Raw genomic sequence first — 23435 nt, forward strand, 5'->3', positions numbered from 1 at the left:
ATCTCTCATCTCACACGACATCATTACCATATGCAAGTGGGTCTACAAGAGTCAAACCATTACAAAGTCATTTATGAATAACTTTACACCCCAACATTCTCCCCCTCAAAGTTAGGAACGGATGACCCCCTTCAATCTTCCAAAAATGAGCAACTTCACAAACTAAGCCTCAAGTTTGACACATGTAGAAATGAACTTCAAATCTTCAATTCTTCAATGACATTCCAATCCGGGTTCTAGAGTGTGAGTCCTTACAAACCGAGCATCAAAAGGTAATTAGGAGTATCCAAACATCCACAAGATTACCCAAAGTTTGAGCATAAAAGCACGCCCCAAAAATCTTCAATAAGTTCAAACCCATCATGAACCGGGAAAACCCAAATCACTTCCGAATCTCAAATCGAATCACTTCATAAACTTTAATTGCTCAAGGTCACTTCGGTCTTCAAGTCCGTGTAATATGAAAAATTCAACTTTCGAATTCTCATATTTAATTCTCCCCCTTTTTATAATCGAAAAATGATTATAAAACCGAAAAGGAATGAGAAAGCGCTCAATTTGGAATTTTCTATACAACCCCCCCCCCCAACACATGGCATAAACGTTTTGCATAAATCCGGAAATCCAAAAATATCTCAATTTTCGAATTCGTTCTCGGACGCCTTTGACGAGTTTTCAAAATTTCGGGTAGAAACTGTCAACTTCGAAATTCTGCAGTGACCCTTTGCTCCCAAAACAGCCTCAAATGCAAAACTTTACCCCAATTACGAAACTGGGCATGAATTGTCAATTCGCATTAACTGCAGGGACCTGTTTCGAAAATATTCCCATTTCTCAGAATTTTCAGCCCAATGTCGAAACTGGGTAAATTCTGCCAACTTGCGAAAACTACAGGTATGCGAAATGGAAATTCAACATTGTGCACATTTTTATGACTCCATAACGAAAGTGGGTTTATATTGCCAATTCGTTGAAAGTTTAGGGATTCGAATCGACACTTTCGGTTTCTTCTTCACTTCGCTATCCAGTAACGAGACAAAGAAAACTTCACATGTCGAACTAGCAAGCCACACATCGAAGGTGTGTTCGACATCACCTCTATTGACCCCAAATCGAACTCTACAAATCAACCAATAGTGAAAGCTTGTTCGACATCAAGTAAGCCAATGGGTCAAAAGCAAAACCCAAATCGCGATTGTATGTAGCGAACGACGTCAAGAATAAGTCGAACTCAACTCCAATAACCCATAGTGAAGGTATCTTCGATTTCCAAATCACAATTTATAGATGTCAAACTAATTTTGACCACAAACCAATCGACGATTTAAGCTGTGAATTGACTTCATTATCAGCCTTCCCAAACAATTGAACCTTTACAAAGCTGTGTTCGACATCCCAACCCAATCTACAAAGCGAGATTGATTTTGACTTCTAAACCCAAAACAATGATCAATATGCGAACCCAAAGTGAACCTCAAAAGCGAAGTCCCATTGTGCACTCAACGAACTGGTATGGTATGTTTGACATCATGATCACAACCTTCGACATCAAGAACTCCAACCCAAGCAATTTACAAAATTAAACCCAAATCATACATTATTTCGACATCCACAACCCAAGTTCAACATGTATCAACCAATGTCAGCCTCCGCTTCATAGAATCAACATTTGAAAACCGAGTTTGACTTTTTTCGAGTTTGACTTTTCGAAATAAAAGGTCAATATACACTAAATTGAAGATTCTAACATAAAATTTCAGATCAAAAAGTGTTTATACCACTGTTCTTCATCTTCTTCAAGTGTTCTTGGTTAATTTCTTCAAAATCAAAGAATCAATTAACGATTTCTACACTTCAACTTGATCATTATCGATTTGTAATGGAACAACTCAAATCCAATCGATTCACAAGTCTAGTTTAACAAACAAACTCTAATAAATTAATCAGAAAACATTGAAATGAAACCGGAACTCAAGAACACGAAAAAAAAATTCGAGTAAAAAACATAAGCGTACAACTGATAAAGCGACGCTGATGAACGATGAACATTGATTTAGAGTCGAATACATTTGATGACTTTTGGGCTCAAACAACAATATCGATGGGCTAAAAAGTGGACATGAACAGTAATCGACATATGATTGGGCTTAATTTGTTTAGTTCAAAATTTTGGATTAACCTCTTGATCGAAAGAACAGTAACAAATATTTGATTTAATTCATTTAGAACTAAATTTGGATTCAAATGAACAATTGCAAATTGAGAGTCGAATCAAACACATGAATATTGGATTGGATTGGGCTTGATCAATGAAATTTTTTATTGGATCATAACAAATGTGTTTTTCAAAAAAAAAACAAATTGATCCAATGAGTCAAAATGGTCAAAAATTCAAAAACGCAAGCACGAATCAAAGAGATTTTGAGAGATCATTGAGAGACTCACCATAATCGTTCCAATTGTGTTGAATGTAGCCAAACCGAGAACCGTTTCTTCGAAATTTGCTTTGATCTTCGAAGACCCGCTGTAATTGTAGTGAATTAAGAACATTGATTTGGCATGCGAAATTAAATGAATACAAAAAACACGGTGATTTGGGTGCTAAAAGATGTATTCGATCATAGGAATGAGTACAAAAAATGAACTAGTCTAGAACTTCATAAATATCTCACTCACTAGTCACGCTAAATCTCTCAAGCACACCTCTACAAGTGGTATGCAACCCACTATATATATATATATATATATATATATATATATATATATATATATATATATATATATATATATATATATATATATATAGGTGTTTACATGTTTCTTTCTCTCTCTCCCTCTCTCTCTTTCTCTATCTATCTATCTCTCATGTCACAAGGTATCATTACCACATGCAAGTGGGTCTACAAGAGTTAAACCATTACAAAGTTATTCATGAATGACTTTGTAATGGCTTGACTCTTGTAGACCCACTTGCACATTGTATTGTAGCCTTGTGACATGAGATATATATATATATATATATATATATATATATATATATATATATATAGAGAGAGAGAGAGAGAGAGAGAGAGAAAGAGAAAGACATGTAAGCACCTTTATATGTAGTGAGCTGCATACCATTTGTAGAGGTGTGCTTGAGAAATGTAGTTCATAGTGACTAGTGAGTGAGATATTTATGATATTCTAGAGTAGTTCCTTTTTTGTACTCATTCCTATGATCGAATACATCTTTTAGCACCCAAATCACCGTGTTCTTTGTGCTCATTTAATTCCGCATGTCAAATCAATGTTCTTAATTCACTACAATTGGTATCAGTTGAAGGTTTCATATGGCTAAATTTATGCAATAAAAAATTCAAATGCAACTAATCTTTATGTTATAAATGTTAGTTACAAAATATATTTTTAATATATTTTTGGTGATTTTAGTATCTCCGAGTCATTTTAGTATTATGAAATTTACATATTACCAATGGAGATCATTCTTTATTCTATTTACAAATTAGAAGGTGCAGAGTATACGCTTGTGTAATCGAGTTTGACATCGGTTTGAACAAATGGTTGAGGTCAAGCTGCACTCCTTAGTGGGGTCATATGGGCATCACTCAGTCCATAACTTTATTTTACTAATGGAATTATTACGAAAAATATCATTTTAGGATAAATTTTCCCGATAATTAACTTGAAAAAATATTCTTTATTTATTGGATAAAATCAATATTTAATGCCGACTGATCTTATCATTGGTAATCATAAGAATTCGAATTCTACAAACTCTAGTCTATGGTCTCCTATTAGTGCCTTCATATGAAATTGTTACTAAAAGGATTAATCCCATAATCTGGATTTCATATAACCCAATTATAAGCTCGACAACTCAGATTCAGAATGTGATCACACGGTCTTTCAAGAAGATTCATAACACATATCGATTTAGAAACATTATTGTCCTCCCGACCCTAACATGTATAAATTTTTTTGTACCAAATTTTTTTTTGGATATTAATTAAACCAATGCCTATAAATGAACATATTAAAAAAAACTTTTTTTTGTTTTTTAGTTTTTGAAAATATACTTTATCTGGAGTGCACTATTTTGAACCTAGTCTTTGAAATTTCGGATTTTTTTTTATCAAAAACTCTTTTTACTTGTGTCCGAAATTCTTATTTCGAAGTGTCTTGTATCACCGTTTTTCAATCAAATGTCTGGTTTTAATACCTTATGTCGTATATATTTCCAAATTGTTATTTTTTAGTTTTTGTTAGATTTTAGTAAAAAAAAGTATTTATTAGAAATTCTGGAATTGTTAATCAGATTTTAGAAACCGTATTGCAATTCCATAGTTTTTATTTTTAATTCAAACTCACCAACCAAAATATAAAATATTTGTCTGAAATATAATATTATGTTCGAAAAAGTGTTTTTATAATGTCTTGAATGTTCCATTACGAACTGTTATTTTCTTTAATATTAATTTAAAATAAGGTTAGTTTAGTTAATATCTCAATATTTTTAAAACATAACTAAATTTTGCATTAGGTTAAGGGGTATCCGTACAATGTATTTACGGATGAAAACGATTCCATATCATCATCATGCATTTTTACAACACATACTTTGGGAGTGGTGTTTATTAGTGAAAAAGAGAGAGAAAAAAGAAAAAAGAAATAGAGATAGACATAAGGCACATACATTTCTTTCCTGAACATCCATGACCACCCCACTCCACAACACTTACTATACTTTGGAGTAATGTTCACTATAAAAATTTTCTCTTCATAATGCTCATAATGCTCATAAGGGATAGATAAACATGAAATTGTGTTTTCTTATAACTAATCTATTGTTTTTAATATATATATATATATATATATATATATATATATATATATATATATATATATATATATATATATATATATATAAAGTAGGTTCCTAGAAAAACCTAAATAAGCTGTGAAAATGAAAAGAACCATTCAGGAGATTACACGTGTGTTTTTAGAATGATAACTCATTTACAATTAATTAAAAACTTATTTTAAATATTAAGGATAATATGGTAATTAGTTAACGATGTTAAGTGCGGCGGTTATAATTTTAGATATTTGGATGGTTTGCAATCCGCACTTTGTTTGTATTCTCTCTCCCTAACTACTCTTTCAAACGTAATCACTGCCTCCTCCTCTCCCCAACCCACCACCAAGACCGGTGACTTCCACCTGATGCGGTCACCATGCCCCATCGACATCACCACCACCCTAGACTCCGATTTTACTCCTTCCGCCTTAAACCACCCAAAGTCGGGGTCTGCTCGGCTACTCCTTTTTTTCCACCGCGAACCACAATCTGTCACCATAACTCCCACCGTCAGTGTCCTTTCTACCATGACGAACCACCATAGTAGCACCATCGCACCAAGGAAATGCAACACCGGAACCCATCCACCTTCTCTATCTCTTTGTTTGTGTAAAAACTACCGCATCACCTCCATCGAGAACCTGAACGATCAAGATTCAGAGTTTTAGTTTTAGATCAGTACCAAACTACAAAGAAAGCAAACAAACATAAACAAAAATGGAGAAATCAAAGACCGGGAGAAGATTTGAAGGGAACGCTGTGATTTCACGATTTGCCCTAATTTCCGTTGAATTGATTGTTGCATTTCACGATTTCAGGTGTGCTTTTTCCCTAATTTGTTTGAACAAACTGTATCTTTCTTTATTTCGATTCATCCATTTTTTTTTCATAAAATGATATGGTTGCTTGAGGTTTTGATTTCAATCGGAGCACTACCTCCTATGGGTTCATGGCGATATGTCAACTATCCATGTGGATTTCTCTTAAGATTCGTTTAGGTGTAAAAGAGATTCAAATTGACGGAAAAATCAACAACATTTTTTAATTTCCGGATTGAATAAGTTTTTTTTAATCGGTGGGAATTCTTAAAATCCGGATTGACTATTATAGAACAAGAGATTGAGTTGTTTCATTTGCATCTTAATTTGTTTTCTTTTCTGTTCTTTTTAATTCTATCTTTATAGAGTTTTTTATGGTTTAGTTGGCTATTGAATCCCATTCATTTCAGCCAAAAAAAAGTCGTAATAGATTGTGATTCCCAGTTCTTTTCTTGATCTGTGGTTCTTTTCTTCAGGAGGAACTAACTCAAAACAAGTCTCCTGATTATGCATTGAATGACCTGAGGTAAATCCATTAAATGCGATTTGTACTGTGTGTTCTTGAATTTGCTTGTTTTGCTGCAATCAGAATCGGTTTTTAGATGCTAAGAAGGTTTCGAGTAGGATAGAGCATACCCGGAACTGGAAACGACGGTTCCTAGAATGTTGAAATCGGAATGAATGTGTCTCTGTTGGGTTTAATTCTGAGTTTTAGGCAAAAGTGGTGACCGGTTCAAAGCATAAGGTTTTATTAGGGGTATTTTAGTCTTTTGTTTAGACTTTAGAGTATGAATAAGTAAATGGCCATGTTGGCACTAAAGATTTAGTAGGCAGTAGTTGCAGTCTTTTTAGGATAAGTAGTTGAAATTTATGTTATTTAAAGTACTCTTGTAATCTTTGATAGAGGGACATAGAAAAACACATAAAAGTTGGTCCCAAAACCTCTGTTTCGTTTCTCATCTTTTACCAACAATTGTGTGCTTTGTTTTGGCAAAATCACTTTATTTGTGTTATGTATAATAAGTGATTTTGTGAAGAATGCAAATGTATCTTTTAACATGCATGTAACTTATAATGTTATCCCTTATAATCCTAATATTTTATGAGTTATTAACATTTATAAAGCATGAAAAATGTGTTACAATACAAAATGTGAAAATCTTAACTTTTAGTTACAGAAGTTGATTTTTGAATTTAGCTTTTATTAATCTTCAGTTACTCATTAGTCATTATTAGTATCTTCATTTTATTATTAGCATCTCAAAAGGCGATTTCTGTTTGCTTGGTTTCTACTACTGATAAACCTTGGTGCTGCCTTTACTCTCAAGACTGTCATTTTTCTGTTGTCTTTTTTGCTTTTCTCCCTCTGTTTTTCGGTTTCCTATATACTTTGTATCTTATACAACTTCTTTTTGGCTTTGGTAGGTTGTTCAACTATTTTGTATGCTAAATGCAGATTGCAAGTTTCACTGTTTTCAATAAGTTTTCAAGTTCAGCGAGTGGATCTTGCTAGCGTGTAGTTATTGAACCTTATTTCTTTATTCATTTATTTAATGCTTATATTTGAACTCATTTTCTTAATTTTCCTTCAAGCAGAGATTTGAGAAGCTCTTGCAGATCAACACATAATGACAACCTCATTGACTGAAGTTTTGTTTGAAGTGACTCCGATGATGTTGCATCAATGAAGCAACCACCTTCTCATCCACATGGTGAAGCATCAATGAAATTAGTATGTAGAAATGGTTGAAGAAGCCAAAACAACAACAGATGGTTGAAGTCTTCCTTGTTGATTATTATATTTCATTTAAGGATGATAACAATGTTGATTTTTATGTTCAATTTAAGGATTATATCAATGTTGATTTTTATGTTTGATTTAAGATTTATATATAAGCGTTAATTTTACTTGAGCAAAGATACAAATTTTGAAAAAAAAAAGTCTGACGTTTAGATATAAAGGTAATTTGCACATGGAATGGTAAGTTTGGAAATCTGAAAAAGTTATATGGACGGTATATTCTTCCATTGTGATTCAAAAGTGGGATATATATATATATATATATATATATATATATATATATATATATATATATATATATATATATATATATATATATATACTATTGAAAAGATTCAAATTTGTAAGTTATTCCACTTCAGTTATAATATGTAACCGATCCTGAATGAGTGGAATCCTGTTTTTTGTAAATGACATAAATAACCTTTACACATAATTAAAATTTTTTTTAATTAAAGCACATGATTAATGATGTGTAATCTTCTAATTGGTTGTTTTCATTTATATATATATATATATATATATATATATATATATATATATATATATATATATATAGTGTCATTTCGACCTTTTAAAGTTTTGTAAATAAAATTGCGATTATCAAATAAATTAGTGGGCTAAATTGCTAAACCCATATCATTGAAAATATTAATAGGCTTAAAACTTGATTAATCAGCCCATAGCAAATTAAGCAATCACATCCATTACTAACGGTAACGGCTAGTTTCATAATGTCGCCGCCGGCTAACCACGCTGACAACCCTCTCTCCAACGGTCACATTTTGTAAAGAACCGTTATTAGAGCCCTAAATTCTGAATTGCCATAATTATGTGCTTAAATTCTTTCGTCCTCCCTTCTCCCAACCCAAATCTATCACCATTTTCACTGTAAATCATTTTCCGGCAGCCCTAACACTTTTCCGGTGATCATCGAAAGAACTGTCAAAAGTGCAATGGAGACTCCATCTTCATCATCAAGAACAATCACAAGATCACAAGCGTTGGGTATGGCTCCAAACAACAGTAGTTTAAAAGAAAAATTCGTGGTTTTCAGCACATGATCTTAATGGTTAGCTTTTGATGTTTTTTCAGGGAAAAGTGAAGAATCTGAGAAGGTTGTTTTGAAATCAAGATCAGCTATGATTGATATAACAAATGATTCACCAATTGTCGGGCTTGCGATTGGTAGTTTGAAAACACCATCATCGATATTTTCTAAAAAAAGAGCGTTTATTCAAAACAGCGAACTGATCAAACAACCCAATACTCCTGGGTCTGGTGAGGCTTTGTTGAGAGGTCAAGTGAAGACCCTTTTACAAAAAGTCGAAGAAGAAGCTGTTTTTTCAAAGATTTCATTCGAACCCAGAAATTTGATTCGTGAAGAAGAAGGTTTTGTGAATTCCCCAATCTATCTTATTGCTCCCACACCTGCAAATACACCTCAAGTTTCTGAATTCTGTGAGAATAATAACGGCATTGTATCTCCCATTGTTGCAGAAAGCAATAGTTTTTCACAGGTTTTGATCCGATTCCTAAATGGAGTTTCTTAGTTTTCTTTATTTTGAAATGGGATTTTGTTAATTTGTTGATTTCATTCGTGTAGATTCTTGGCCAACAAGAAGAAAATGATGAAACTTTGGAAACGAATTTGATATCAAAGTTGTTTACGGATTTCCCAGAAAAATTAGAGGATTGTGATTCATCTGTGGACAATGAAGATGATGCATCGGTTTGGTCAGTTCAAGTGAATGTGAGCACAAGTGATGATGAATTGGAAGAAAATCACGAGGATGAGCTTTATGAAGTGTTGAGCAAGATTCGTGTGGATGATGTTGGTGTTAGGTTTACTGGAAAACACCAAAGATTTGTTTATGATGGTGATAGTGAGCTCGGAGGGGAAGAAGTTGTTTGAATTTGTGTTATGTTGAAAGCGGAAATATTGGGTTTCCCAAGTGATGGATATTATGTTGATGATAATTTGAAATTGTTTGCAATCGGTCTCATGTTGGACTTCCATAAATATGCTAAGAAAAAACCAAAACATTAACATATACCTAAAGAGCAATTTAATATCCTCTTATATTTATTTTCTACTTATCTTTCTACCTATTATCTTTCTACCTATGTTAAATGGTGACATGTGTCATATTTAATAAAAATAAGATAATTTTCTGTTTTTGTAAGAGAAACCCTAGTTGGCAGCAATTTGAAGGAAATCATTGACGTTGACCACCAAGTTTAGAACCACACCACACCGATTTAACACACTTTCTCTGATTACACGAGGAAAAGGACAGCCAATGAAGATGTGGTCTGCACATTCAATGTTCCATCCGCATAGACCGCAATATGTAGAATTAACTTGAACACCCCGATTTGAAAGCACATCAACAAAAGGATTCTTCCCATGACAGCACGCCAGACGAAACACACGACTTTAGTCGAAACTTCTTTAAGCCACGAGATTCTAGGACCAATCGTATTCATCATCTTGCCATCAATTTTGGATCTCAACGCCTCCACCATGCACCTACCATCAGAATTTAGATTGCTGCTCCAACTGTCACTTCCAGAGCTAATGGAGTGGTTACGAAATTCACCAATTAACTGGTCCAAATTGTTCGATATAGCAAGAGTTCTTAGGTTTTGTTTCTAAGTGAAGCCACTTGTGATGATCCTGTCGGCGACACTACATCTTTTTTCCCCTCAATCATGTATAGAGACAGGTAAGACAGTCTTAATATTTTATTACCCAACCATCTCTCATGCCAGAAAGAAGTTTTGTCCCTTGAATGAGTTGTTAATTTCAAAATATCTTCAAAATCCAGTCCATCTTTTTGTAAGTCATTTTTGATGTTTGCGATATTATTCCAGATTCCAATCATAGTCTTCTTGGAAAGATGAGTCGTTGGTTCTCCCGATAAGCAATGTATTCCCGTGATTACTTTACACCATAACGACTGTGGGTCCTAGTCCACCTTTGCCTTTTTGAGTGATCACCTTATCTCACGAGACCTAATGTATTTTGTTTTTAACATTGGTGCCTCCGCACAAGAATTTTCGATGAATTTTTTCTAAGCTCTCTAGTACACCCGAAGGAGCTTTGAAGAGAGATATATAATAAGTAGGGAGATTTCCGATGACTGATTAGATAAGAGTTAATTTCCCACCAAACGAGAGGGTCTTCGATTTCCATAAGGAGAGTTTGGATTGGAACCTATCGATGACGGGTTTCCAGTTGTTAATTAGGTCCATGTTGGCCCTGACAGGAACACCAAGGTATAAAAAAGGTAGAGAACATGCTTCACATATGAGTAATGTGACAACCGTCAAATAAAAAGTCAAAATCATCAAGTCAACAAGTCAAACCGGTCAAACTTAATTACTACGTGTATGCTAAAAGTTATTCTATGTATAAACATGTGCATTTGTATGTCAAGAATTCAAGTGTCTTGAAGAATCTAAGTGTTAGCAATGTAAAAACCCTAAAAAGGGAGTTAAACGCATCAAAGCACGACTAAGGACCCTTTCGGGGACTTAAAACAATCATAAACGAAACATAACGAGGTTCATGAACCTTGCAATTGCGAGATTATGCGATAATAATGGCTAAGATTAAATCTCTCCATGTATGTGAAATCTCTCCCAAATCTCTCCAAGTATGTGAAATCTCTCCCAAATCTCTCCAAGTATGTGAAATCTCTCCAAGTATGTGAAATCTCTCCCAAATCTCTCCAAGTATGTGAAATCTCTCCAAGTATGTGAAATCTCTCCTAAATCTCTCCAAGTATGTGAAATCTCTCCCAAATCTCTCCAAGTATGTGAAATCTCTCCCAAATCTCTCCAAGTATGTGAAATCTCTCCCAAAATCTCTCTCAAACTTTTTATAGTCATCCGGGTCATCCCGACCCTTAACTTGGTAAAAAATCATGCAAAACGGAAAGATTTCTCGAAAAACAGCTATAAAGGACCGAAACCTCTCTTAGGAACCGAACCTCTTAGGAGCCGAACCTCTTAGGAGCCGAAATTGTCAGAAGCGAAATTGTTAGAAGCCTTCTCGGACCGAAGCCAGCAGCGAGGACCAAACTTTGGCCCCCCCATCTGAGACCTCGGACCTTCGGTCTTCTCCTCCTTCTCTCGGTTCCTTCTCCCCTCCTCTCGGTTCTCACACTCCTAAGAGCCGAACCTCGCAGGTTCGGTCCCTAATGCCGGTTTTCGACTACTTTCGCCTCCTAAGCCCGTTTTTTACGGGATTTTTTTACCAAATTCATATTTTTATCATTTTTAACCCCCAAAACTCTTATTTTAATTATTTTTCAAGGATTTATTAATTATAAATCATTATTTTACATTAAGAAGAGTATCCTACACCACAAGTGGGTCAAGTGTGCCCACTTGCCTACTATGTGTCACTTTCTCATTGGTCCAACCTTATCCACATCACACAAACCAAGGCAAACATCCCTTCACCCTAGCCACTTGCTCCAGCAACCCTCCATATAAGGAAATGTCTGGGATTTCCTTGATCATTTGCTTCACCATCAAACATTATACACTTCTTAAACCATCAAGAGAGCCTCTTTTCTCTCAACTTTCAGCCACACTTTTTATGTGTTCTTGAGTCATTTATTCACTTATTGGTAAGTATTTCCTTCTAACTCAAGTGCTATTACATGTTTTCATAACACTCTTGGATCATCGACTCATATCTTAACACCAAAAATCGTTCTTAGGATCATCCAAAACTTCGTGTGTTCATCAAGTGATCTAGACTTGAAAATCATCATCTTCAACCTTACACTCTTCAAGAAATCACTCAAGGTGAGTTCATACCCCTACATTTTCTAGTTTTCTTCAGTTTTCAGGGGGGGGGGGGGGGAATACAAGTTAAAACACCAAAACATATTCAAAACTCAACTTGACAGCTTACAACATAAAAGTTGTGACCTGTTCACGAACTGTTTTACCCAACTTTAATATCTTTCAAAACGGTTTAATATGCAAGTAGTTCAGGTTTATACCTTTAAAATGACTACTTGCACATCTCTATATGATTTTTCTGCGATTTATGGTGATTTTTACAAAACTGCCTATCATTTCAGAAACGAATTCGGACCAGTCTGTGATTATGAACACTTTCACATAAGTTAGAGACTTCTAAAAATCATAATAAAAATTATGAATAAACTAGACACATTTTCTAAACACTCAGAGTTTACGGAGTTAGTTTTTGACTTCGTGTGATTTTTCTATGATGATTTCAAAACAGCGCAGAAAGGATAAAAACTAGTTACCTAGTTTACCATATTAACAACACTTTGTAGTATGTTGAGCAAAGTGCATAACGATAAGTTTCTCAATGTTTGGATGCATTCTTGTTAGTTTATCATCATAAACAGAAATTAGTAATTCATGTTAAGGTTTTTCCTCCATTCATTTCGAACACATATAATAAACTACATTAAGTATAGTTTATGAATTTTCGATAAAAGCATACTACATGGAAAAGGTTTTACTCTCAAAACAAATGGGTTTTTCATATACTACTTGATAAACTATAATAGTAATAGTTTATGGATTTATATCACAAATGTATTTTCATAAAAGTTGATTTCACTTCCTCCACGGAAGAGGTTTTATACTCAAAACTATATGTAAACTAGTTAACGTAAGTTGTGAGACATTCTCCTTCGGGGTACTCTTAAGTACCACAGAAAATCCTGAATTAGTTATAACCAGAGTCTCTTGCAGGGAGAGCGTGACAATTGTGTATAGATCTATATTGGGATTGACAACCCACACCCATGCTGCTTGCATAAGTCCGATCGGCCGATCGGGGGTGACAAATGTCATTTCGTTTCCGACGCCTGAAGAACGTCGCAGCAGGTGATCCTGTGTCACACCCCCGAACCAAGGATGGCGGAAACGTCCGGGGGTGGAGGACTAAATGTATAGTATCACAACAACGAGTATAATAATAGTGCTCAAAGTAAATACAACCATCATAAATATAATTGAAAAGGTTACACCATAGTATATGTTTATATGTTTCAAAATCAATTACATTATGATGACAAAATGAACTGTTTGAAGATTTAACGTCCCATCCTCAAAGTGCTGATGTTTTCCTGTTTCACTGATTTCCTGAGAATACAAGTAGTTTTGAAAAAGTGTCAACAATTAAGTTGGTGAGTTCATAAGAGTTTTGTTTGAGGAAGAAACCGTTTTCCTTGTAAAAGTGATAGAGTATGATTTCCAGAAAATCCAATATTTTCTTAGTTAAGTGTGAAATGAATGCTCCTATGTTATGCGATAATGAACCCTAGAACGACCCGTAGATTCCTCCTATAATCGCCCAGCGTATATAAGTTATATAAAATTCAAGTTAAATAAACCGTTGAATGTAATGGGTCTGCCCTAGGTCCACAACCAAACAAGGAACAGGAGATGAGGCGGGCCCACCAATTCTAAGTCGATTGTGACTAGATTCTTATATAACTCTATCACATACACTTAGCAATTATAGCTGAAGTCTAACAATTCTAGCTTTATGTAGTTTTAATAGAAATATGTTCCAAAGAAAATCCTATATTTTCCTTATAAAAGTTATGTAGTCCTAAATCACAGGACCGAGACTGAACAAGTATTTTTCCATACTTAAAGTAATTCATGCAAGTTTAAATCGACATAAACTTGTTGATTTAGAAGTAAACCCCTTTTCAAAGTAGAATTTTCCATGTAAACTTGAAAGATTGTTAACTACCTATGTGAGTCGCTATAAATATACTATGACGAGAAATAACCTGCACAACGTTTTTCAGACGTTAAGATACTATGACTCTTCTCACCCGTAGACCTGCAGGTCCCAATGTAGCTAGCAGCAAGGTGTGGGGTGTCAAACCCAATATAGATCTATACACAATTATCACGCTCTCCCTACAAGAGACTCTGGTTATAACTTACAGGAATTGGGATCCCGTACTCGAACGTACGGGGAGAGAATTGCCTCACAACCTAAGTTAACTAGTTTACAGATAGTTTGATATTAAAACCTCTTCCGTGGATGAAGTAAAACCACATTTTATGAATAAATTAGTGATATGAAATCCTTAAACTATTACTATTATAGTTTATCACGTAGGATATGAAAAACCCATTTGTTTTGAGAGTAAAACCTTTTTCATGTAGTAAAATTCATAAACTATGCTTATTGAAGTTTATTATATGTGTTTGAAATGAATGAGTAAACCTTATCATGAATGACTAAATTTCAGTTTAAGATGATAAACTAACAAGATAATACATTCAATATTTAGAACTTATGGTTATACACTTTGCTCAACATATTACAAAGTGTTATGAAAGTTATAAGCTGTTAACTAGTTTTTAACCGTTCTGCACTCTTTTAGAAAAATCATATAAAAATCATACAAAGTCGAAAACTGAATCCGTAAATTCTGAGAGTTCATAAAATGTGTCTAGTTTGTTCATAATTTTTATTATGATTTTTAGAAGTCTTTAACTTGTGTTAAAATGTTCATATTCACAGACTGGTCCGAATTCGTTTTTGAAATGATAGGCAGTTTTGTAAAAATCACCATAAATCATAGAAAAATCGTATGGAGGTGTGCAAGTAGTCATTTTAAAGGTATGAACCTGAACTATTTGCAACTAAGACAGTTTTGAAAACTAATATGTTTAAGTTGACCAAAACAGTCCGTGAATGGAGATGAACTTTTCTGATGAAGGCTGTTAAATGAGTTTAGTTGTGTTCTTGGTGTTTTAACTTGTATTCCCCCCCCCCCCCTTAAAACTTAAGAAAAACATGAAAAGATATGGATATGAACTCACCTTGAGTGGTTCCCTGAGATGGACGTTGGAGGAATGAGGTTTCCAAGTCAAGAACACTTGGAGAAAGCTTGAGGAGTTGAAGATCTAAGAACAATTATCGTGACATTGGTTATGAGAGATTCATAAGTTGAGTGAAGGAGTGAAGAATGTTCAATGTAGGATGAGAATACTTACTGAATGAGGGTGAGAAGTTCAAAGGCAGCCTTGGAGTCTCGAGTTCTTAGAGAGGGAAATGAGAGAGAAGTGTTTGTTTCTTGGTGAGAGTGTGAGTAAAGTGGAAGGAGAGATGGGAGTTTCCAACTTTTGATCCAGCTACCAGCTGGTGGAGAGATGTGAGAGGACAAATAGTTGACTAGGTAGGGGTGAATAGTGACTGGGGGTTGTCCTAAATGGGTATGGGGGATAGCTTGTGTCACACTCTAAGGGAAATCAACACTCTAACACAATATCTCACTCAATAGATATTGTCCTTGGTTTACGATCCTATCCCAAAATATGGTTTAAAATATGATAATATAGGGTCTTATATATTAAAATATAAGTTTGGAGTGTTTAAAATTATAAAAATAAAAGTCTAAGGAAATTTCCGGAGCAAAAATCACTTAAAAACACTAAAAAGTCCGAAATTGGTAAAAATCCGGAGTAAAAGGGGGAAATCCGGAGTCACCACAAAATTTCCGGAGTCATAGCCGAGGTTCCGAAGCTGAACTTCAATTTCCGGAGCAGTTCCTCGGTTCCGAAGTTAGGAGGTGGAGTCAGCGGTCCGGTCCAAGGTGCGAAGCCAACTGCATCTTCCGGAGCGGCCATAGGCGAGGTTGTCCGGAGCCAGGAGTTCCGAGATTGCGAGATGGTCCGGGTGAGAGGCTTCCGAGATGAAATTCCTCTTGGCTCATTAGAAGACATTCCGGACTAAGAGGTTCCGGACCAGGAGGGTTCCGGACCAAGAGGGTTCCGGCCAAGAGGGTTCCGGCCAAGAGGTTCAGGACAAGAGGTTCAGGACCAAGAGGAGTCTGGACCAAGAGGGTTCCGGACCAAGAGGTTCCGGACCAAGAGGTTCCGGGTCAAAAGGGTCCTTTTGGGGTTTCCTCTTCCGGTTTTGAGCTGTTTTCGACTAAGGAAGGTACTTAGGGAGATTTCTCATACAGAGAGAGATTTGTGAGAGATTTCACATACTTGGAGAGATTTGGGAGAGATTTCACATACTTGGAGAGATTTCTCATACAGAGATAGATTTGGGAGCGATTTCACATACTTGGTGAGATTTCTCATACAGAGAGAGATTTAGGAGAGATTTCACATACTTGGAGAGATTTGGGAGAGATTTCACATACTTGGAGAGATTTCTCATACAGAGAGAGATTTGGGAGAGATTTCGCATACTTGGAGAGATTTGGGAGAGATTTCACATACTTGGAGAGATTTGGGAGAGATTTCACATACTTGGAGAGATTTCTCATACAGAGAGAGATTTGGGAGAGATTTCGCATACTTGGAGAGATTTCTCATACATAGAGATTTGGGAGAGATTTTGTCGAGGGCCTTTATTAATGTTTTTCTTCGTAGAACAAAGGTCGTAGGCTTAGTTACAACTCATTTTGAGTGTTTGGCTCTGTAATTCAAGGTTCGTAAACCTCGTTAAGTCTTGTTATGATTGTTATATGCCCCCGAGGGTCATGGAATAATGTTTTATCGAGTAGTTTCATCACTTGCCCTAATTAGGGTTTAGAATTTCCGAACACGTGAAAACTCTAAGTGATACTTTGTATTAAGATTGCGAGTTGTTCGATAAGAAACATAATGGAAACCCTAATATACAAGGGTTAGATGAGTTGACCGGTTTGACTTGTTGACTTTAGTTGACTTTGACTTGGCCAAAATTAACGGTTGTCACATCATCCACCCGTTAGAAAGAATTTCGTCCCGAAATTAGTGTTTCGACTGGGACTTCAAGAATTTGGAGGAAAGATGGGGGAACTTTTCGTAGTATAAGAAATCGATATGGTGGGGAACAACCTGCCTGATGTTTAAATGACGACCTTGGAATTTCTTATTGTAACTTGAGCTGAGTCGATTTAAAGGAGTTATTGTTTTGGAATGATAGTGTATTCTACGTGTGCGTTTATGCTCTCCGCTTTATACTTGGTATTACCACTATGAATATTTTACAATGTAATTTGTGAGTACTAGTATTACGAATGCTTCAACAAATTGTGATGAAATTCGCATTATAAGTCCTACCAGTTCTTTTATAATCGGTTGATGTAAACTAGTTGTATATCATTAAGATTACAAGGGCATTCGGATGGGTGACACCGCCTTAAGCCCACAACCAAACAAGGAACAGGAAATGAGGCGGAATCACACATTCTAAGTCCGTAGAATCTAAATGATATATAACCATAATGTTTACACTAGCCATCATAGATTCACTTGTAAAAATCCTGCGTTTTTATATAGGGGATAAGACTTATTTGGGTTTTGTCGTGTTCTCGAGATTTATGGTTGGTATACTTTAATCGATGCTAGATTTAGTAATAAAAAGAAATTTAAAATTTAAACGTCGATGTTAGAAACACGTACTGATAATTACGGGCGGTTCCAGGGTGGTCTCTCCGGCAGTGATCGCGAGCACCCTTCCACCATCACCAGCATTTCGTGCACTTGGGCAGTCCCTTTTAAAGTGTCCCGTTTCGCCGCACTTGTAACAGGCTGGGCTAACTCCAGTGCCGGGGACCTGGTTGATGGGTCGTGCTGGTGCCTTACAGAAACGGACAGTGTGCCCATTTCTGTTGCAATTTTTGCAATGCATCTCTCGACAAGCCCCAGTGTGATGGAAGTTACACTCGTTGCATTTCGGAAGGGTTGCAGCGTATCGATTTATGGGTGCTGGCGTGGCGTGGGCCGTGGCAGCATGAACAGCAACGATCTGTTGCTTCTTAGTGAAGTCCTGGGCTGGTTGGTCCTTCTTGCTGTCCCAGAGCTTCCTTTTGTTGTTTCCTCCTCTTGCTTGATCAGGGGTGGTTGTTGTAGTGTCATGGCTGGCACGATGGTTTATGAGTTGATGTGCCAATTCCTTGGCACTCTCAAAGGTAGTTGGTCTTGAGGCCAACACGCTGTCCTGAATTTGGGGGGACAATCCCCAGAGGTATCGCTCCAACTTTTTGCTTTCCGGGGTGACCATAGCGGGACAAAGGAGTGTTAGATCACAGAATCGGACGGTATAGGTTGCAAGGTCAGAGTCTGTCATTTTGAGGTTCCACAGTTCTTGCTCTAGCTTTTGCACCTCGCCCCTTGGGAAATACTCTTTCAGCATCCTTGCCTTCAAGTCCTCCCAACTCATCGAGTTAGCCACTGTAAGTCTCAGTGAATTAACGTGGCCGTTCCACCAAGTAAGGGCCCGAACGGAGAAAGTGCGAGCTGCGAATTTGACCTTGCTCACTTCGGGGCACGCACAGATCTCGAAGACAGATTCGGTCTTCTCGAACCACTGCATCAAATCGATGACTCCCCCGATACCATTGAACGAATCGGGTTTACCATTGGTGAAGTCCTTAAAGGAGCATTCTCTAGAACGCCCTTGGCTATCTCCTTAAGTGGAGCTATTAGTACCGCTCCCTGCCCGTCCTACACCATCAATGCTGATTTGGGACATAGCAGCTGCCACCGCGGCCGTGACCGCAGCTTGGAACATAACAGGATCATATTGGGGAGGCGGCGGTGGTGGATTTGTTTGCGTTCCGCTAGTGCGTCTAACAGACCTTCGAGGCGACATCTTTCTGTTATAGAATTTCAAAGACGAAATGAGTATAAGTCTTTTAGTAATGGTTATTAGTCGGGCGTCGTAAAAACTAGGTTATTAGTTTTCAAGTATAGTATTTCCCGATTTTTCGAATGTGGAAAACAATTCATACCAGAGGTCTACATAAATAAACTTATGAATTTAGTAGAAATGACTCGATTGTAATCTTGTGATTTGTTCCATGCCCGATCAACCCCTAAGATCACCCAATGTATACCAGTTGTGTGTAATTAAGGTCCGATAAGCTGTTGAACTTAATGAGTCTGCCCTAAGCCCACAACCAAACAAGGAACAGGACCTAAGACGGACTTACCATTTCTAAGTCGATCGTCTCTTAATTACACATAACCTTGAGGTATATATCAAGTAATCCTAGAGTTACCATAAGCAAATTGTTTGTAATAACAGGTTATGAAATATGTGGTAAACTCCCACTGAAATAAAATGCATGGCAATTTTTTTATAGATATACTTTGGTTATATCCTTACCATTTATATACACACGTAGTAAATTTCGCACTTTGCTGAACTATTCTCGGTGTTTCTGCTAACGTCCCTGAGACGGAGTTATGGTAGTGGGTAGAAGTGGGTTTTGTACGGGCGTTAAGATTTACCCATCACGTTACTCGTGCGAGAATAGGGGTAGAAGAGATAATTAATAGACGTCTAATCCTATAATTACTTATAGGGGGTGATCCTTATTAGTCACGTCTATAATCACATAGTGCATACCAGTTATACATAACCTGAGATAGAATAGACCTTCGAATAAATGACTCTACTCTAAGTCCACAACCAAACAAGGAACAGGAAGTAGAGCAATAGTCATAGATTCTGAGTCTATAATATCTTTAATTATGTATAATCTTAGCGTATGCACTCAGTCATTATAGACCTACTAATAGGGGTCTTTAGTTTTCTCATAAGTTGGTCATAGTATCACAAAATACTCCTATAGTATTTTAATGTTTGACTTATGCTTTTCAATGTTTGTTTGTAGATAGAGTTGGTAAGTTTTTAGACTTGTTGCAACGCCACAACCATTCTCGGGCATATGCTAATCACTTCTGGGTTAGACATAGTTGATCAGGCTATGTCATTCCCAGACCTGACTATACATCCCCAAGCCTACTTGGGCCATTCAACAATCATTACTTTTGTTTTGTTCTAGAATGATGCTGACCTTAGTATGTATGCATGCATGTATACTTTTAACAAGAAACTATTTATTTCTAAAAGTATAGTTATTTGAAAAATGTTAAACCAGAGACCTTAGTCCCAATGCATTTATAGTTTGTATATCTTATGTGGTTCGATATACTTAGTTCACTATAAACAATGCTCTGATACCAATCTGTCACACCCCCAAACCAAGGACGGCGGAAACGTCCGGGGGTGGAGGACTTCATGTATAGTATCACAACAACGAGTATAATAATAGTGCTCAAACTAAATACAACCATCATAAATATAATTGAAAAGGTTACACCATAGTATATGTTTACATGTTTCAAAATCAATTACATTATGATGACAAAATGAACTGTTTGACGATTTAACGTCCCATCCTCAAAGTGCTGATGTTTTCCTGTTTCACTGATTTCCTGAGAATACAAGTAGTTTTGAAAAAGTGTCAACAATTAAGTTGGTGAGTTCATAAGAGTTTTGTTTGAGGAAGAAACCGTTTTCCTTGTAAAAGTGATAGAGTATGATTTCCAGAAAATCCAATATTTTCTTAGTTAAGTGTGAAATGAATGCTCCTATGTTATGCGATAATGAACCCTAGAACGACCCGTAGATTCCTCCTATAATCGCCCAGCGTATATAAGTTATATAAAATTCAAGTTAAATAAACCGTTGAATGTAATGGGTCTGCCCTAGGTCCACAACCAAACAAGGAACAGGAGATGAGGCGGGCCCACCAATTCTAAGTCGATTGTGACTAGATTCTTATATAACTCTATCACATACACTTAGCAATTATAGCTGAAGTCTAACAATTCTAGCTTTATGTAGTTTTAATAGAAATATGTTCCAAAGAAAATCCTATATTTTCCTTATAAAAGTTATGTAGTCCTAAATCACAGGACCGAGACTGAACAAGTATTTTTCCATACTTAAAGTAATTCATGCAAGTTTAAATCGACATAAACTTGTTGATTTAGAAGTAAACCCCTTTTCAAAGTAGAATTTTCCATGTAAACTTGAAAGATTGTTAACTACCTATGTGAGTCGCTATAACCATACTATGACGAGAAATAACCTGCACAACGTTTTTCAGACGTTAAGATACTATGACTCTTCTCACCCGTAGACCTGCAGGTCCCACTGTAGCTAGCAGCAAGGTGTGGGGTGTCAAACCCAATATAGATCTATACACAATTATCACGCTCTCCCTACAAGAGACTCTGGTTATAACTTACAGGAATTGGGATCCCGTACTCGAACGTACGGGGAGAGAATTGCCTCACAACCTAAGTTAACTAGTTTACAGATAGTTTGATATTAAAACCTCTTCCGTGGATGAAGTAAAACCACATTTTATGAATAAATTAGTGATATGAAATCCTTAAACTATTACTATTATAGTTTATCACGTAGGATATGAAAAACCCATTTGTTTTGAGAGTAAAACCTTTTTCATGTAGTAAAATTCATAAACTATGCTTATTGAAGTTTATTATATGTGTTCGAAATGAATGAGTAAACCTTATCATGAATGACTAAATTTCAGTTTAAGATGATAAACTAACAAGATAATACATTCAATATTTAGAACTTATGGTTATACACTTTGCTCAACATATTACAAAGTGTTATGAAAGTTATAAGCTGTTAACTAGTTTTTAACCGTTCTGCACTCTTTTAGAAAAATCATATAAAAATCATACAAAGTCGAAAACTGAATCCGTAAATTCTGAGAGTTCATAAAATGTGTCTAGTTTGTTCATAATTTTTATTATGATTTTTAGAAGTCTTTAACTTGTGTTAAAATGTTCATATTCACAGACTGGTCCGAATTCGTTTTTGAAATGATAGGCAGTTTTGTAAAAATCACCATAAATCGTAGAAAAATCGTATGGAGGTGTGCAAGTAGTCATTTTAAAGGTATGAACCTGAACTATTTGCACCTAATACAGTTTTGAAAACTAAAATGTTTAAGTTGACCAAAACAGTCCGTGAATAGAGATGAACTTTTCTGATGAAGGCTGTTAAATGAGTTTAGTTGTGTTCTTGGTGTTTTAACTTGTATTCCCCCCCCCCCCCCTTAAAACTTAAGAAAAACATGAAAAGATAGAGATATGAACTCACCTTGAGTGGTTCCCTGAGATGGACGTTGGAGGAATGAGGTTTCCAAGTCAAGAACACTTGGAGAAAGCTTGAGGAGTTGAAGATCTAAGAACAATTATCGTGACATTGGTTATGAGAGATTCATAAGTTGAGTGAAGGAGTGAAGAATGTTCAATGTAGGATGAGAATACTTACTGAATGAGGGTGAGAAGTTCAAAGGCAGCCTTGGAGTCTCGAGTTCTTAGAGAGGGAAATGAGAGAGAAGTGTTTGTTTCTTGGTGAGAGTGTGAGTAAAGTGGAAGGAGAGATGGGAGTTTCCAACTTTTGATCCAGCTACCAGCTGGTGGAGAGATGTGAGAGGACAAATAGTTGACTAGGTAGGGGTGAATAGTGACTGGGGGTTGTCCTAAATGGGTATGGGGGATAGCTTGTGTCACACTCTAAGGGAAATCAACACTCTAACACAATATCTCACTCAATAGATATTGTCCTTGGTTTACGATCCTATCCCAAAATATGGTTTAAAATATGATAATATAGGGTCTTATATATTAAAATATAAGTTTGGAGTGTTTAAAATTATAAAAATAAAAGTCTAAGGAAATTTCCGGAGCAAAAATCACTTAAAAACACTAAAAAGTCCGAAATTGGTAAAAATCCGGAGTAAAAGGGGGAAATCCGGAGTCACCACAAAATTTCCGGAGTCATAGCCGAGGTTCCGAAGCTGAGCTTCAATTTCCGGAGCAGTTCCTCGGTTCCGAAGTTAGGAGGCGGAGTCAGCGGTCCGGTCCAAGGTGCGAAGCCAACTGCATCTTCCGGAGCGGCCATAGGCGAGGTTGTCCGGAGCCAGGAGTTCCGAGATTGCGAGATGGTCCGGGTGAGAGGCTTCCGAGATGAAATTCCTCTTGGCTCATTAGAAGACATTCCGGACTAAGAGGTTCCGGACCAAGAGGGTTCCGGCCAAGTGGGTTCCGGCCAAGAGGTTCAGGACAAGAGGTTCAGGACCAAGAG

At 36.3% G+C, this 23435-nt stretch overlaps 1 protein-coding gene and 1 long non-coding RNA gene across 2 annotated transcripts; both read left to right on the top strand.

The window, feature by feature from the left end:
* Positions 1 to 5126: 5126 nt before the first annotated feature.
* LOC145166750 (uncharacterized) lies at positions 5127 to 7587 on the top strand. Its single transcript, XR_013740692.1, has 4 exons — positions 5127 to 5679; positions 6156 to 6205; positions 7105 to 7195; positions 7276 to 7587. It is a non-coding gene; the product is annotated as an uncharacterized LOC145166750 (long non-coding RNA).
* Positions 7588 to 8331: 744 nt separating this feature from the next.
* Positions 8332 to 9477, top strand: LOC145162697 (uncharacterized). The gene is made up of 3 exons (XM_079081763.1): positions 8332 to 8488; positions 8576 to 9000; positions 9087 to 9477. The coding sequence occupies exons 1-3, from the start codon at positions 8437 to 8439 to the stop codon at positions 9393 to 9395; spliced, it is 786 nt and encodes a 261-aa protein (XP_078937889.1). The 5' UTR covers positions 8332 to 8436; the 3' UTR covers positions 9396 to 9477.
* The last annotated feature ends 13958 nt before the right edge of the window (positions 9478 to 23435 follow it).

This window comes from Lactuca virosa, chromosome 3 (assembly GCF_052849685.1).
Source record: "Lactuca virosa cultivar CGN04683 chromosome 3, Lactuca_virosa_CGN04683_v6, whole genome shotgun sequence".
Classification (NCBI taxonomy): Eukaryota; Viridiplantae; Streptophyta; class Magnoliopsida; order Asterales; family Asteraceae; genus Lactuca; species Lactuca virosa.

What these genes read in the sequence shown, in the direction of transcription:
- LOC145162697 (XM_079081763.1), top strand. Translation starts at nt 8,437, where the DNA reads ATGGAGACTCCATCTTCATCATCAAGAACAATCACAAGATCACAAGCG. An exon ending in CACAAGATCACAAGCGTTGG is followed by an intron (nt 8,489 to 8,575) that starts GTATGGCTCCAA and finishes ATGTTTTTTCAG; the next exon opens with GGAAAAGTGAAGAATCTGAG. An exon ending in AAAGCAATAGTTTTTCACAG is followed by an intron (nt 9,001 to 9,086) that starts GTTTTGATCCGA and finishes TCATTCGTGTAG; the next exon opens with ATTCTTGGCCAACAAGAAGA.